This window comes from Tachypleus tridentatus, chromosome 2, assembly GCF_004210375.1.
Source record: "Tachypleus tridentatus isolate NWPU-2018 chromosome 2, ASM421037v1, whole genome shotgun sequence".
Taxonomy (NCBI): Eukaryota; Metazoa; Arthropoda; class Merostomata; order Xiphosura; family Limulidae; genus Tachypleus; species Tachypleus tridentatus.
The window spans coordinates 155,040,916-155,055,449 of NC_134826.1; the positions used below are offsets into that span (position 1 = coordinate 155,040,916).

The window sequence follows — 14,534 nt, forward strand, 5'->3', positions numbered from 1 at the left end:
GAGTACAACAATATATACATACACTACACTACACCTGTACAACCTACAACAGTTAGACACATGTATTGTTGTTTAAAACTACACCAGTGAGTACAACAATATATACATACACTACACTACACCTGTACAACCTACAACAGTTAGACACATGTATTGTTGTTTAAAACTACACCAGTGAGTACAACAATATATACATACGCTACACTACACCTGTACAACCTACAACAGTTAGACACATGTATTGTTGTTTAACACTACACCAGTGAGTACAACAATATATACATACGCTACACTACACCTGTACAACCTACAACAGTTAGACACATGTATTGTTGTTTAAAACTACACCAGTGAGTACAACAATATATACATACACTACACTACACTACACCTGTACAACCTACAACAGTTAGACACATGTATTGTTGTTTAAAACTACACCAGTGAGTACAACAATATATACATACACTACACTACACCTGTACAACCTACAACAGTCAGACACATGTATTGTTGTTTAAAACTACACCAGTGAGTACAACAATATATACATACACTACACTACACCTATACAACCTACAACAGTTAGACACATGTATTGTTGTTTAAAACTACACCAGTGAGTACAACAATATATACATACACTACACTACACCTGTACAACCTACAACAGTTAGACACATGTATTGTTGTTTAACACTACACCAGTGAGTACAACAATATATACATACACTACACTACACCTGTACAACCTACAACAGTTAGACACATGTATTGTTGTTTAAAACTACACTAGTGAGTACAACAATATATACATACACTACACTACACCTGTACAACCTACAACAGTTAGACACATGTATTGTTGTTTAACACTACACCAGTGAGTACAACAATATATACATACACTACACTACACCTGTGCAACCTACAACAGTTAGACACATGTATTGTTGTTTAACACTACACTGGTGAGTACAACAATACATACATACGTATTATTATTTCACACTACACTACACCAGTGAGTAGTTATAAATTACTACAATATATACGTATATATTATTATTTCACACTAAACTACAACAGTAAGTTATAAATTCCAACAATATATATACATATATATTATCATTTTATAATACACTACACTAAACCCGTGAGTAGTTATAACCGGGAGCAATATATACACATATTATGCTTTTACACTACACTACACCCGTCAGTAGTGAGCCTCAAACATCAACGAACAATTATAACATGCGATCATATTCTTGAATTGTCAACATATGTTTATCACATGTTGTTGAAAGTATCATGCCCTTACTCTTATACAAACAACTAATAAATACATGTTTGTGTGTACGTGTCCGAGTTAAAACTTTCAAACTCTAAACATGTTTTAAAAAATGACTGACTATGCAATGACCTCTTCTGCACTTTGTATTTCGTAAAATGAAAGTTTATTGAGTCTATCACTGGTCTTGCTTCTGGGCTAGTACATGACAATTACTCATATGTTCTATTGTTTCTTCAATTAGGAGTTCTCTTTTGGTGTTTATTATAGAACAAAGTTCCCTTATAGTGACATGTTTAAGTAGAAATGAATAAGCATTATGCCTAATCCATCAAGAAACAAAGTTTGTTAAAGGTAAAAAAATATTAATAATAAAATACAGATCCCTTTTATTTTAATGCAACAAATCAACTTTTATAGATAAATATGAGATTTGGATAAGCGTCCTTTTCAGGATGGTGATGTTATACATTAATTAAATAAATTAATTAGCTACGACTGTTTTATATATAATACGTACATTATTCAAATTAATACAGAAAATAAAAGTATAATCAAGTATGTTAAGTGTATATAAATGATAAAATACAATCGACTGTCTTGTTCAATATTTTTTACAAAAATTGAGCAATAGGCGTGATAATTTTTTTTAGAAATACGTTAAATGTATTAGTGACTCTATTCTCTATAGAAATACGTGTAATAGCATTAAATATATAAATAAAAATTATAAATATAAGGTAAGACACGTTGAAATGTGTATACTGTCCTACGGAATTATAGTAACATCATCCATCTATTTAATGCTAATAAAAATGCCAATAAAATGAAATATTTTGTCAATTATTGTTATGCTAAACCAATACAAAATACAAATAATAGACTTAGATTTTTAGGATATAGAATTAAATATAGACATTAATGACGTAGTCACGAACTGAGATATGCTACATCTAGCTTATTATCCTTTTATATAATTGTCATTGACACTATAGTTAGTAACACCATTTGCCCATAGAACTTTAGTAATACTGCTCACCAACTAAAACACCTGTAATACAATTAAATATATAAATGAAAATTTTAAACATAAGTTGAAACAAGTTGTAACTCAAATGCACTCCTACCTGCTTATAGAAACACAATCTACCTTTGTAAGATGTATGAAGTATATAAATAAAAATGATAAAGTTGATAATATTACAATAAGTGATTTAATTTTGTTAAGTTTAAAATAAAACTGTCATTTTAAACACAGTGCTATCCAAATTAGATTAAATTATCAATTATACTACTTTGATTGTTGATCACTATAAAGTTAATTCCACTTTAATCTTATTCACCTTCTGGTGGTTCATTCAATAACTGTCTGCATTCTCATCACACCAACATAACCCTCTGTAGTCGCTTTGGCTATAGCAACATGCTCTCTGATGGTTATCCCTCAAACTACAATGTTGTGTGATAGCTCCTAGCAACACCCTTTTGTTAGTAAACAACTTCATTTAACAAGTTACATGTCAGCCTGGTAATGTGTCCTCTGCTTCCACTTCGTGGAGTTATGATGTCATGGTCTCTATCCCTTCTTTAAGACAGCAGTACACTCTGGTGCCTACTAAGTAATCTTTAGATGTCAGGATGGTTTGCAGTTTGAGTAATAGTTGTATAACCCTAAATTGTAGGCATCATTTATCCATTAAGCAACAGGTGGCAGCATATTACGTAATGGTTATGTAACTCTCAGGTTTGGATCGCCATTCACTTGGCAACATCCCTCCACTTTGAGTATAGCACAATCCTGAAAACTATTCAAGTGTCTCTATTCAAAATTAACCATACAAATGTTTAGATTTATAAGGTGTCTTATATCAGGTTAATTATTTTTTCACATTCAAATGTTATAAAGCTATTTGTTACATTAAGTCTTTTGTTTTCGTTCACCCAAAAGTGTTCTGTTTACTAATATTCATGACTTTCTTCAGAAATTCTACGCCATCTTACCCTTACTAATAACACTCGAAATCTTAAGTCACTTTCAATGTTTTCTTACCGAGTAGTTGGCAGGTTTAAAGTAATACTTCCCTGGGCTTGGTCACCAAACTTAAGGTATCCATAGAAACCCATAGCTGTGTACATAACGGTCACGATAACCATACCAAGTGACAGAATCCCTGTGTATCCCCCGTAGTCCTGTGGGGATCTCATATCAGCCTTGATGGGTAGCACCTATTGTGATTCAATGTTATAAAACCTATAAGATAAATAATCTTGTTAAGATATATTATTTAAATATCCATCCTACAAACTGTCCCATCAACAAACTTTCTTTTTCTTCATAAAGAAAGCCATAGCAATAAGTGACAGAAAAATGTGAGATGTCAGATAGAAACATACCATGTTTGTTAATCCTGGTGGTGGAATTACGAACACCAGGATAAGATGTTAGGACCCACACATAGACACATGCCACGATTGTTATATAATGTAGGAGAATGTACGAACACCAGGATAAGATGTTAGGACCCACACATAGACACATGCCACGATTGTTATATAATGTAGTAGAATGTACGAACACCAGGATAAGATGTTAGGACCCAAACATAAAGACATACCATCACTGTTAAACAATGTAGTGGAATGTACAAACACCACGATAAGTTCTCAGGACCCAAACATAAAGACATACCATCACTGTTAAACAATGTAGTGGAATGTACAAACACCACGATAAGTTCTCAGGACCCAAACATAAAGACATACCATCACTGTTAAACAATGTAGTGGAATGTACAAACACCACGATAAGTTCTCAGGACCCAAACATAAAGACATACCATCACTGTTAAACAATGTAGTGGAATGTACAAACACCACGATAAGTTCTCAGGACCCAAACATAAAGACATACCATCACTGTTAAACAATGTAGTGGAATGTACGAACACCGGGATAAGTTCTCAGGACCCAAACATAAAGACATACCATCACTGTTAAACAATGTAGTGGAATGTACAAACACCACGATAAGTTCTCAGGACCCAAACATAAAGACATACCATCACTGTTAAACAATGTAGTGGAATGTACAAACACCACGATAAGTTCTCAGGACCCAAACATAAAGACATACCATCACTGTTAAACAATGTAGTGGAATGTACAAACACCACGATAAGTTCTCAGGACCCAAACATAAAGAGATACCATCACTGTTAAACAATGTAGTGGAATGTACAAACACCACGATAAGTTCTCAGGACCCAAACATAAAGACATACCATCACTGTTAAACAATGTAGTGGAATGTACGAACACCGGGATAAGTTCTCAGGACCCAAACATAAAGACATACCATCACTGTTAAACAATGTAGTGGAATGTACGAACACCGGGATAAGTTCTCAGGACCCAAACATAAAGACATACCATCACTGTTAAACAATGTAGTGGAATGTACAAACACCACGATAAGTTCTCAGGACCCAAACATAAAGACATACCATCACTGTTAAACAATGTAGTGGAATGTACAAACACCACGATAAGTTCTCAGGACCCAAACATAAAGACATACCATCACTGTTAAACAATGTAGTGGAATGTACAAACACCACGATAAGTTTTCAGGACCCAAACATAAAGACATACCATCACTGTTAAACAATGTAGTGGAATGTACAAACACCACGATAAGTTCTCAGGACCCAAACATAAAGACATACTATCACTGTTAAACAATGTAGTGGAATGTACAAACACCAGAATAAAATGTTAGGACCCAAACATAGAGACATACCACGACTGTTACATAATCTAGTGGAATGTACAAACACCAGGTTAAGATGTTAAGACCCACGCATAGATACACGTAATAATTGTAAGATAATGTAGTTAAATGTACGAACACTAGGATCATATGTTAGGAAATATCTTGATAATAATTTATTGAAAACTACAATAATTCATCATCTAAGAGACTTGTGATAAACTCATTTATGGTAGAAACGTTTCTTTGCTCACATGATTATATAGATTTCATTAGCTACTTATTAGATCTGTAGTCTTAACAGTTAGTTTAATGTAACGTTTTATTACATGCTTGTAAAGGTTTAGGTAGCTACTTACTACAGCTATAGCCTCAAAAGTAAACATCACGGTTCCAAAAAATAGTGGGAATCTGGTTATGGAGACGGACAAAGGCCTAACACGTACATCAGGCCTATCTTGGAACAGGTTGACGAAGACGATACACGTACCCAACAATAAGGCAATGTTTGCAAAAGTAGAAATTACTCCTAGATGGTTCAAAGTTCGAAAATAAGAGAAGAGTACGACCACAGGTAAGACAGCACTGAGGTATTTCAAAAACACTTGTGGTTCGGGGTCAGTGTGTCCAATCACCAACTGAAACCAAATGCTTTTAATATCACATAAACATTAATTAACTTCACGAGTAATTTTAGAGTAAGTGTCTACCTTGTATTTCAATACGGAATGTAAGAATATATATATATATATATATAGTGAAACTAATATTTCTACAGAAATAATAAAAACCGTAATTGTCTAATTACAATCATCTCGTTAGATTTCATATGAAATGACAAATTACTGCCACTCGAAACGGATGATTTATTTCTAGGTAACTAAAACTGTTACTAAGCCAACTTCCCGTTTCACTTGGATATTACCTAATAATTATTATATAAATGTTCTCCTAAAGCAACTGTCAGACTAAATTTCTATTGAGAAGTGCTACAGATTTCTAGACCATGAAGTGTGGCCATTCGATTAACAGTCATCAAGCCTGTCCTACAGATCAAGTTAAAAATAGCTGTACATAAACGTAGGTGTAATTATAAAACCCAGTCTACATAACTTTAACTAAACAAAATAACAAAAACCAGCAAGAAAGAAGTTACGAAACTAAATTACTTATAAAACTGCCATATCTTATGACTCAGAAAATAAAACTGTTTTAACAAAGCACGAAAATCAGGTACCTCGTCATATCAAGAAATTAACTGCTCACTGTTTGACGAAACAGAAGCAAGTTACAGCCTCTAGATAATTTTGTAAACTGCTCAGTGTCTTATGAAACAAAAACTACAAGTCACAGCCTCTAGATAATTTTGTAGACTGCTCAGTGTCTTATGGAACAAAAACTACAAGTTACAGCCTCTAGATAATTCTGTAGACTGCTCAGTATCTTACGAAACAGAAACTACAAGTTATCGCCTCCAGATAATTTTGTAGACTGCTCAGAGTCTTACAAAACAGAAACTCACAAGTTCACTGGCTCTACACGATTCACTTAGACTGCTTAATGCTTGACAAAACAGTAAACATTTAGACAGTATGTATTTTAGTCTAAAGTGAAGTGTCACCAATCCTTGCAAGTAATCTTTTTTAACAATGAAGTTAATTTATTTGTATTAGTTTTAGTCGTTTATGAAGCAAATTGTAGTTATGGTTTTGAAACCGAAACTGTTTTACTTCCTTGAAGTCACTGCGTTAAGTTCATTTAAAGTGAACTGTTAGTTTTATGTTGAATACTACTTACGTGTTGGATAGATGATGCCATAAATATAAAGTAGACACAGCAAAACCCGTACTGAGTTAAGATTAGGAAAACGTTGACAGTCTGTCTGGAAAGGAAAACAACTTGAAAGGGTTTGATAAACGCTTGTAGTTCAAAATGTCATTTTTAAATCAAAACTTAAAAATGATGAACAGTTTAAGGAGAAGTGGTATCATTGTGTTCTCATACCATACAGTGTATAGTGGTATCACCAGGTTCTGTTACCTCACAGTTTGTAGTAGTATCACCATGTTCTGTTACCTTACAGTTTGTAGTGGTATCACCATGTTCTGTTACCTTACAGTTTGTAGTGGTATCACTGTGTTCTAATATCTTACAGTTGATAGTGGTATCACTGGGTCCTGATACCTTACATTTTGTAGTGGTATTACCAGGTTCTGTTGCTTTACAATTTATAGTGATATCACTAGGTTCTAATATCTTACAGTTTATAGTGGTATCACCGGGTCCTGATACCTTACAGTTTGTAGTGGTATCATTAGTTTTGTTGCTTTACAGTTTGTAGTGGTATCACCGGGTCCTGATACCTTACATTTTGTAGTGATAGTACCAGGTTTTGTTGCTTTACAATTTATAGTGATATCACTAGGTTCTAATATCTTACAGTTTATAGTGGTATCACCGGGTGCTGATACCTTACAGTTTGTAATGGTATCACCAAGGTCTGATACTCTACAATTTGTAGTGATATCACTGGGTTCTAATATCTTACAGTTTGTAGTGGTATCACCGGGTCCTGATACCTTACAGTTTGTAGTGGTATCACTGGATCCTGAAACCTAATAATTTGTAGCAGTATTATCAAGTTTTAGAAGTCTGTGATACGTTTAAAAAACAGTTGTAATAATATTACTGTACGTAGTACAACAATCGGGTGACCAGCTAGTTTCATTCTTAGGTAGAATCTGACTTCAAGTACAAGTGGACGTGTTTGGAGGATATAGATTCAACTATCAGGATGTGTACTCATAAAAAATAAACAAGTTTCTGGAAAACCCAAGACTATGTGGTCTGAATCTTCAGCAAAATCTAAATATCAAATCGAAAACTTTTTTCATATTTAGTTGGAACTGACAATTAGAAGAGAGACAGTTAATTACTAAAATGGAGGTAACAGAACTTGGAGATAGCTTTTCTTCTCAGTGCTCCAATTTTAGATCAGGTAAAATATAGAAACTTTGTTGTGTATCTAAAGTTAATAGCTTACCTCGGTTTCACCGTATATTCATAAAACAATTTAAACACAGAAATAAATGAAATGTTTAATATTTACTTTAAATATAAACTTAAGTTTTAGTGTGTGAAACCTAGAATACTTGGCATACTTTTGAATATGATCAATGATTAGCTACAGAAACAACCAGGATAATTAAATGTGATTTAGTAATTAATTAACTACTTACGTTTTTATTAATTTAGATTTCGTTGTACAATTTCTAAACAGTAGACTCAGCTTTAAGTCACTGATGCTAGATTTAGTATACTTCTCGAGAAGTAGGCACTGCACATGAGCCTGTAGAGCACATGGAAGTTAAAGAGAAATCAGTGAAATAACATGTGAACAGTTCGCTATGTCGTTGTGTGTATCAGTTGTAAACATGTGTGTAAGCCTAGCCTGTTAATGTTTTATAACTTAAGTCACAGTTATCCGTACACTTTCATCTGAGCACCCTGGGTCTGAGAATTCGGTTTACGAACAACATTACAATGTAAAAAAAAAAAAAAAAGTTTAACATTTCGTTTTCAGTTACATATGTAAATTATACTTATAACCTATCTTACCTTGCCTAATCCGTGATGACGAAAAAAACCCACTTGTAGAGAAAATTATATATTTAAAAACGGCTGGTATGGATAAAAAAAGTACTAATATAGGAGCGAACAACGGTAAGAAGAAGGTCGTAACGTAGTTCACTCCTCTACTAGTGCTTTCTCTTCCCATTCCAGCCGTTTTAAACATATAATTACCTTGCCTAATATTCGTTGTTTCTATCCCTTACCTTATCTAGTATCCATTGTTTTGATCCCTTACCTTACCTAGTATCCGTTGTTTCCATCCCTTACCTTATCTAGTATCCATTGGTTCCATCCCTTACCTTATCTAGTATCCGTTGTTTTGATCCCTTACCTTATCCAGTATTCATTGTTTTGATCCCTTACCTTATCCAGTATCCATTGTTTTGATCCCTTACCTTATCTAGTATCCATTGGTTCCATCCCTTACCTTATCTAGTATCCGTTGTTTTGATCCCTTACCTTATCCAGTATTCATTGTTTTGATCCCTTACCTTATCCAGTATCCATTGTTTTGATCCCTTACCTTATCTAGTATCCATTGTTTTGATCCCTTACCTTATCTAGTATCCATTGTTTTGATCCCTTACCTTACCTAGTATCCATTGTTTCTATCCCTTACCTTACCTAGTATCCATTGTTTCTATCCCTTACCATATGTAATATCCGTTGTTTAGTTCCCTTACCTTATCTAGTATCCGTTGTTTCCATCCTTTTCCATATCTAGTATCCATTGTTTCAATCCCTTACCTTATCTAGTATCCATTGTTTCCATCTCTTACCTTATCCAGTATTCATTGTTTTTATCCCTTACCTTATCCAGTATTCATTGTTTTGATCCCTTACCTTACCTAGTATCCGTTGTTTTGATCCCTTACCTTATCTAGTGTCCATTGTTTTGATCCCTTACTTTATCTAGTATCCATTGTTTTGATCCCTTACGTTATCTAGTATCCATTGTTTTGATCCCTTACCTTATCTAGTATCCATTGTTTTGATCCCTTACCTTATCTAGTATCCATTGTTTTGATCCCTTACCTTATCTAGTATCCATTGTTTTGATCCCTTACCTTATCCAGTATCCATTGTTTTGATCCCTTACCTTATCTAGTATCCATTGTTTTGATCCCTTACCTTATCTAGTATCCGTTGTTTAGATCCCTTACCTTATCTAGTATCCGTTGTTTCTATCCCTTACCTTATCTAGCATCCATTGGTTCCATCCCTTACCTTATCTAGTATCCATTGTTTTGATCCCTTACTTTATCTAGTATCCATTGTTTTGATCCCTTACCTTATTTAGCATCCATTGGTTCCATCCCTTACCTTACCTAGTATCCATTGTTTTGATCCCTTACCTTATCTGGTATCCATTGTTTTGATCCCTTACCTTATCTAGTATTCATTGTTTCCATCTCTTACCTTACCTAGTATCCATTGTTTTGATCCTTTACCTTACTTAATATCCGTTGTTTCCATCCCTTACCTTATCTAGTATCCATTGGTTCCATCCCTTACCTTACCTAGTATCCATTGTTTATATCCCTTACCATATGTAATATCCGTTGTTTAGATCCCTTATCTAATATTCGATATTTAGTAGTTTCAAGTACCTACCTCGCCAGAGGAGTATACTTCACTAGTGGCTCTGGTCCATACCTATAAGCATACTCCACAAGCTTAGCATAATCATAATTCCGCGTGCCGGTCCTGTGTGGAATGTTAACATGTTATTTGAAGTGGAAGGAACGTGGTACTTAAAACACTGGGAAGAAAATGTTAAGACGTTACTGATTAAGAGAAGCTTCCTGGAAGAATTAAAATAAAGACATTTAGTATTGAACCTGATACTGCAAATAAAATTATGTTTTTGAAGTTATTTCTTAGGTTTCAGTTGTTTTGTTTTTCCATAGCAATTGCAGGTCGTTTCAGCCGTGGTGGCTTTGTGAGATTACGGTCAAGAGCCTTAATAATGGCCTACGAGTTGGCAATGGGTGGTGTTGACTAGCTGTACTGTCACTTCAAAATTAGGGTTGGCCAGAAAACAGAGCCTTGGAGGAGCCCCACGTGATATTCAACATAACAAACATAATTTGACACAGATATCTTACACATGTTTAACGAATTCTTATAAAGTATCAAATAATGTACTTAGACTATTTATTACTGATTATATTCTTATAATTATCTGTTATTGAAACAGTTTGGGATAGTACGGATACAGTTAGCAAGAGGAAAATAAAAACAAGTATTATACATTGGGGTGGGGACTACAAGTTCTTAAATTAGAAAAAAATATGAAATTCTGAAATTATTTGTTCATACGAAGTTTAAAACAGCCAGTTGACTTTTAGACAATAACATACATATCCTGGCCGTTAGACGATGTTCGTACACAAGATGTCTCGGTTCTAGTGAGTGTGTGACACATTTATTTTGTTAACACTATCGAAAAAACATACACAAAACAAATTTTAGCTGATAAATTATGTATATAAGAACTTAATCAAATTGTATATATAGTTGGTAAACTACACATAATATCACATACAACATGTTACTTGTCTTATAAACTATCACATATTTAAGTGACACACTAGATATAATATTTTGTACAACCACTCACTTGGCTTCTAGTCTGTTGCTACACCTTACCAAGATATGCATGCAATGGATACAGCAACTTCCCAAAATAAGGACCCCAAGAGTTCCAACCTAAAAAGGAGGCATTTTTAATAGTTTGGTAGAGAAACAGTAGTGAGATTAAAATATCATATGAAGTAAAAATAATTACAGATTTGTGAAACAGATAACTATAAAAGTAGAATCCAATCATCAGTAGGGGAGAAACATATTTAACAACTGTTGGAAAACTAAATATAAAAGGTAACCGTTATTTACCGATATGGGAACTTAAGTCTATATTTGAATGTGTGACACTTGGTATTCACAGTGACATAGGTTTGTATTTGACAACAAATACACTTTAATACAATTTTCAGTTTAAGGATAATATTTACCACAAACAGGAATACATAAAACTAATAACATCTGTAATAAACGTCTATTATAAAGAAATTTAAACTAGGGCTACATTAAACTCTGGACGTTAAAGTATTCAGCCCGGCATGTTTCCTTCGAAGCCAGTTTCTATAACTGAAGCATTCAAAGACATTTTCGAGTGTAAACTTGTAATATTAAAGGTTTGAATTGAAACAATTCTATCATCTCTTTAAAGTCTCTAACTTGTGTTTATATTGTCTAGTATCAATAAATAAGGAACTCTACAGTCAATAGCTCTCATTTTATTTATTCATAAATATGATATTTTACTGAAAAGGTTGTCAACTTGAATTTTATTGTGGTTTTAAATAATTACAAAAACGTTAATTCTACATTTTTATATGAAATATTGAAGTATTGATACATCATAATTATTGACTATTGATTATTAAAGACGGGTGTACTTATCTGAAACAAGCAAATTAATAATGTTTTTAATGTTAACAAATTCTGATAAAATTATCAAAAATAGTCAAATAAATAACTTACCTGCCGGTCTTACAAATTACAATAGCTTTACCAAAGTAATATAAGTCCTAAACTGTTGTAAGTAACACTACCAAACTACTATAAATAGTACTACCAATCTATTGTAAGTAACACTACCAAACTACTATAAATAGTACTACCAAACTATTGTAAGTAACACAAATAAACTACTATAAATAGTACTACCAAACTATTGTAACACTAATAAACTACTATAAATAGTACTACCAAACTATTGTAAGTAACACTACCAAACTACTATAAATAGTACTACCAAACTATTGTAAGTAACACTAATAAACTACTATAAATAATACTTCCAGACTATTGTAAGTAACACTAATAAACTACTATGAATAGTACTTCCAAACTATTGTAAGCAACACTAATAAACTACTATGAATAGTACTATCAAACTATTGTAAGTAACACTAATAAACTACTATAAATAGTACTACCAAACTATTGTAAGTAACACTACCAAACTACTATAAATGGTGCTACCAAACTGTTGTAAGTGACACTAATAAGCTACTATAAGTGGTACTCCGGACTATTGTGGGTAACACTATGGTGCTGCCAAACTACTATAAATAGTACTACCAAACTATTGTAAGTAACACTAATAAACTACTATAAGTAGTACTTCCAAACTATTGTAAGTAACACTAATAAACTACTATAAATAGTACTACCAAACTATTGTAAGTAACACTAATAAACTACTATAAATATACTACCAAACTATTGTAACACTAATAAACTACTATAAATAGTACTACCAAACTATTGTAAGTAACACAAATAAACTACTATAAATATACTACCAAACTATTGTAACACTAATAAACTACTATAAATAGTACAACCAAACTATTGTAACACAAATAAACTACTATAAATAGTACTTCCAAACTATTGTAACACTAATAAACTACTATAAATAGTACTACCAAACTATTGTAAGTAACACAAATAAACTACTATAAATATACTACCAAACTATTGTAACACTAATAAACTACTATAAATAGTACTATCAAACTATTGTAACACTAATAAACTACTATAAATAGTACTTCCAAACTATTGTAGTTGGTTCTCCCAAACCATAGTAATATTACTCTTAAATTGCTGTACGTTCGCGACAATATTTATTTCGTTTTCGTAACATTTTTAACTATAATAAATGTAGATAATTTACAGATAGTACAGACAAAGTTAATCACATATATTAGGTGCTATATTCGGTGATTGAATATTTTAAAATAGGCTTAAACAGTAACGTTCAAAAATAATATCTGTAAACTCGAAATCTCTAAATACAATGTCAATATGGTGGAAGGTTGAGACATATAAAATAAAGATATACAAGTTGTACTTACAAGTAAGCCGGCATTTCCGAATGCATTAGGGATAGCCAGAAGTCCAGGACCCACGTTAGCCTTGATCAAGTTCATTAAAGCTTTGCTATTACTGCAAAACAAGCATACATAACTTCAAATATACACAACTAGTGTTGTATTATTCAAGATATTAGAGTATTGTTATTAACAGATAACTTCAAATATTAACACCTAGTTTTATATTATCCTTACAATAACGTAGAGAGAACAGAACCGGTTAACTCAAGATGTTACAATATTTTTTTAACAATTAGCTTATATATTAATACTTAGTGTTATGTTATCCTTACAATAACGTAAAGGGAACATAACCGGTTAATTCAAGATGTTACAGTATTGTTATTAACAGATAACTTCAAATATTAACACCTAGTGTTATATTATCCTTACAGTAACAAAGAAGCGGTTAATTTAATATAGTAAACAGGTACCTCATCCAGTGGCGTAGCTAGGGTATTCAGCGCCCGGGGACAAAGTCAGTTTTCGCGCCCCCTCGTAACAAAATATAAGCCAAAATTCCTAATTATGTAACATCAAGTTGGCGCCCCTCCGATGCTGCGCCCGGGCACAGGTGTATCCCTTGCCCCCCCTAGATACGCCACTGACCCCACCGATTTTACGGTACCCCTGATTCCAGAGCCTAGTCTGACCAAGAGAGGTCACATTACAATAATTAAACAATACTAATTATACCTCTTCCCCTCGTGTCTCTACAGCACTATGAATTGTCAGAAACTTAAATAAAACAAATATTAAATGTAAATTAAATGGTAAATGATATAAACTAGTACAGTATAAATGAAAAAGGTTTATTAATTACTGTACTGACAAAGAACGTTGCAGTGGCACCGCTTCCAGTATGGCAAATTTTATAATTTTACTG

At 33.0% G+C, this 14,534-nt stretch overlaps 1 protein-coding gene across 4 annotated transcripts in view; it reads right to left on the minus strand.

The window, feature by feature from the left end:
- LOC143245421 (proton-coupled amino acid transporter 2-like) overlaps positions 1–14,534 on the minus strand; it is a 31,596-nt gene that overhangs the window by 10,254 nt on the left and 6,808 nt on the right. For 2 of the 4 annotated variants that reach the window (XM_076491759.1, XM_076491758.1), the window contains exons 3-8: positions 13,631–13,721; positions 11,320–11,408; positions 10,311–10,403; positions 6,861–6,945; positions 5,423–5,701; positions 3,345–3,520 (exon numbers count right to left, since the gene is read on the minus strand). In XM_076491759.1, coding sequence (XP_076347874.1) covers positions 3,345–3,520; positions 5,423–5,701; positions 6,861–6,945; positions 10,311–10,403; positions 11,320–11,408; positions 13,631–13,721 — 813 coding nt within the window. Of the gene's footprint in view, positions 1–3,344; positions 3,521–5,422; positions 5,702–6,860; positions 6,946–10,310; positions 10,404–11,319; positions 11,409–13,630; positions 13,722–14,041; positions 14,061–14,082; positions 14,244–14,534 lie in introns of those variants that run through there. The other 2 variants (XM_076491760.1, XM_076491761.1) reach the window with 2 other exon arrangements.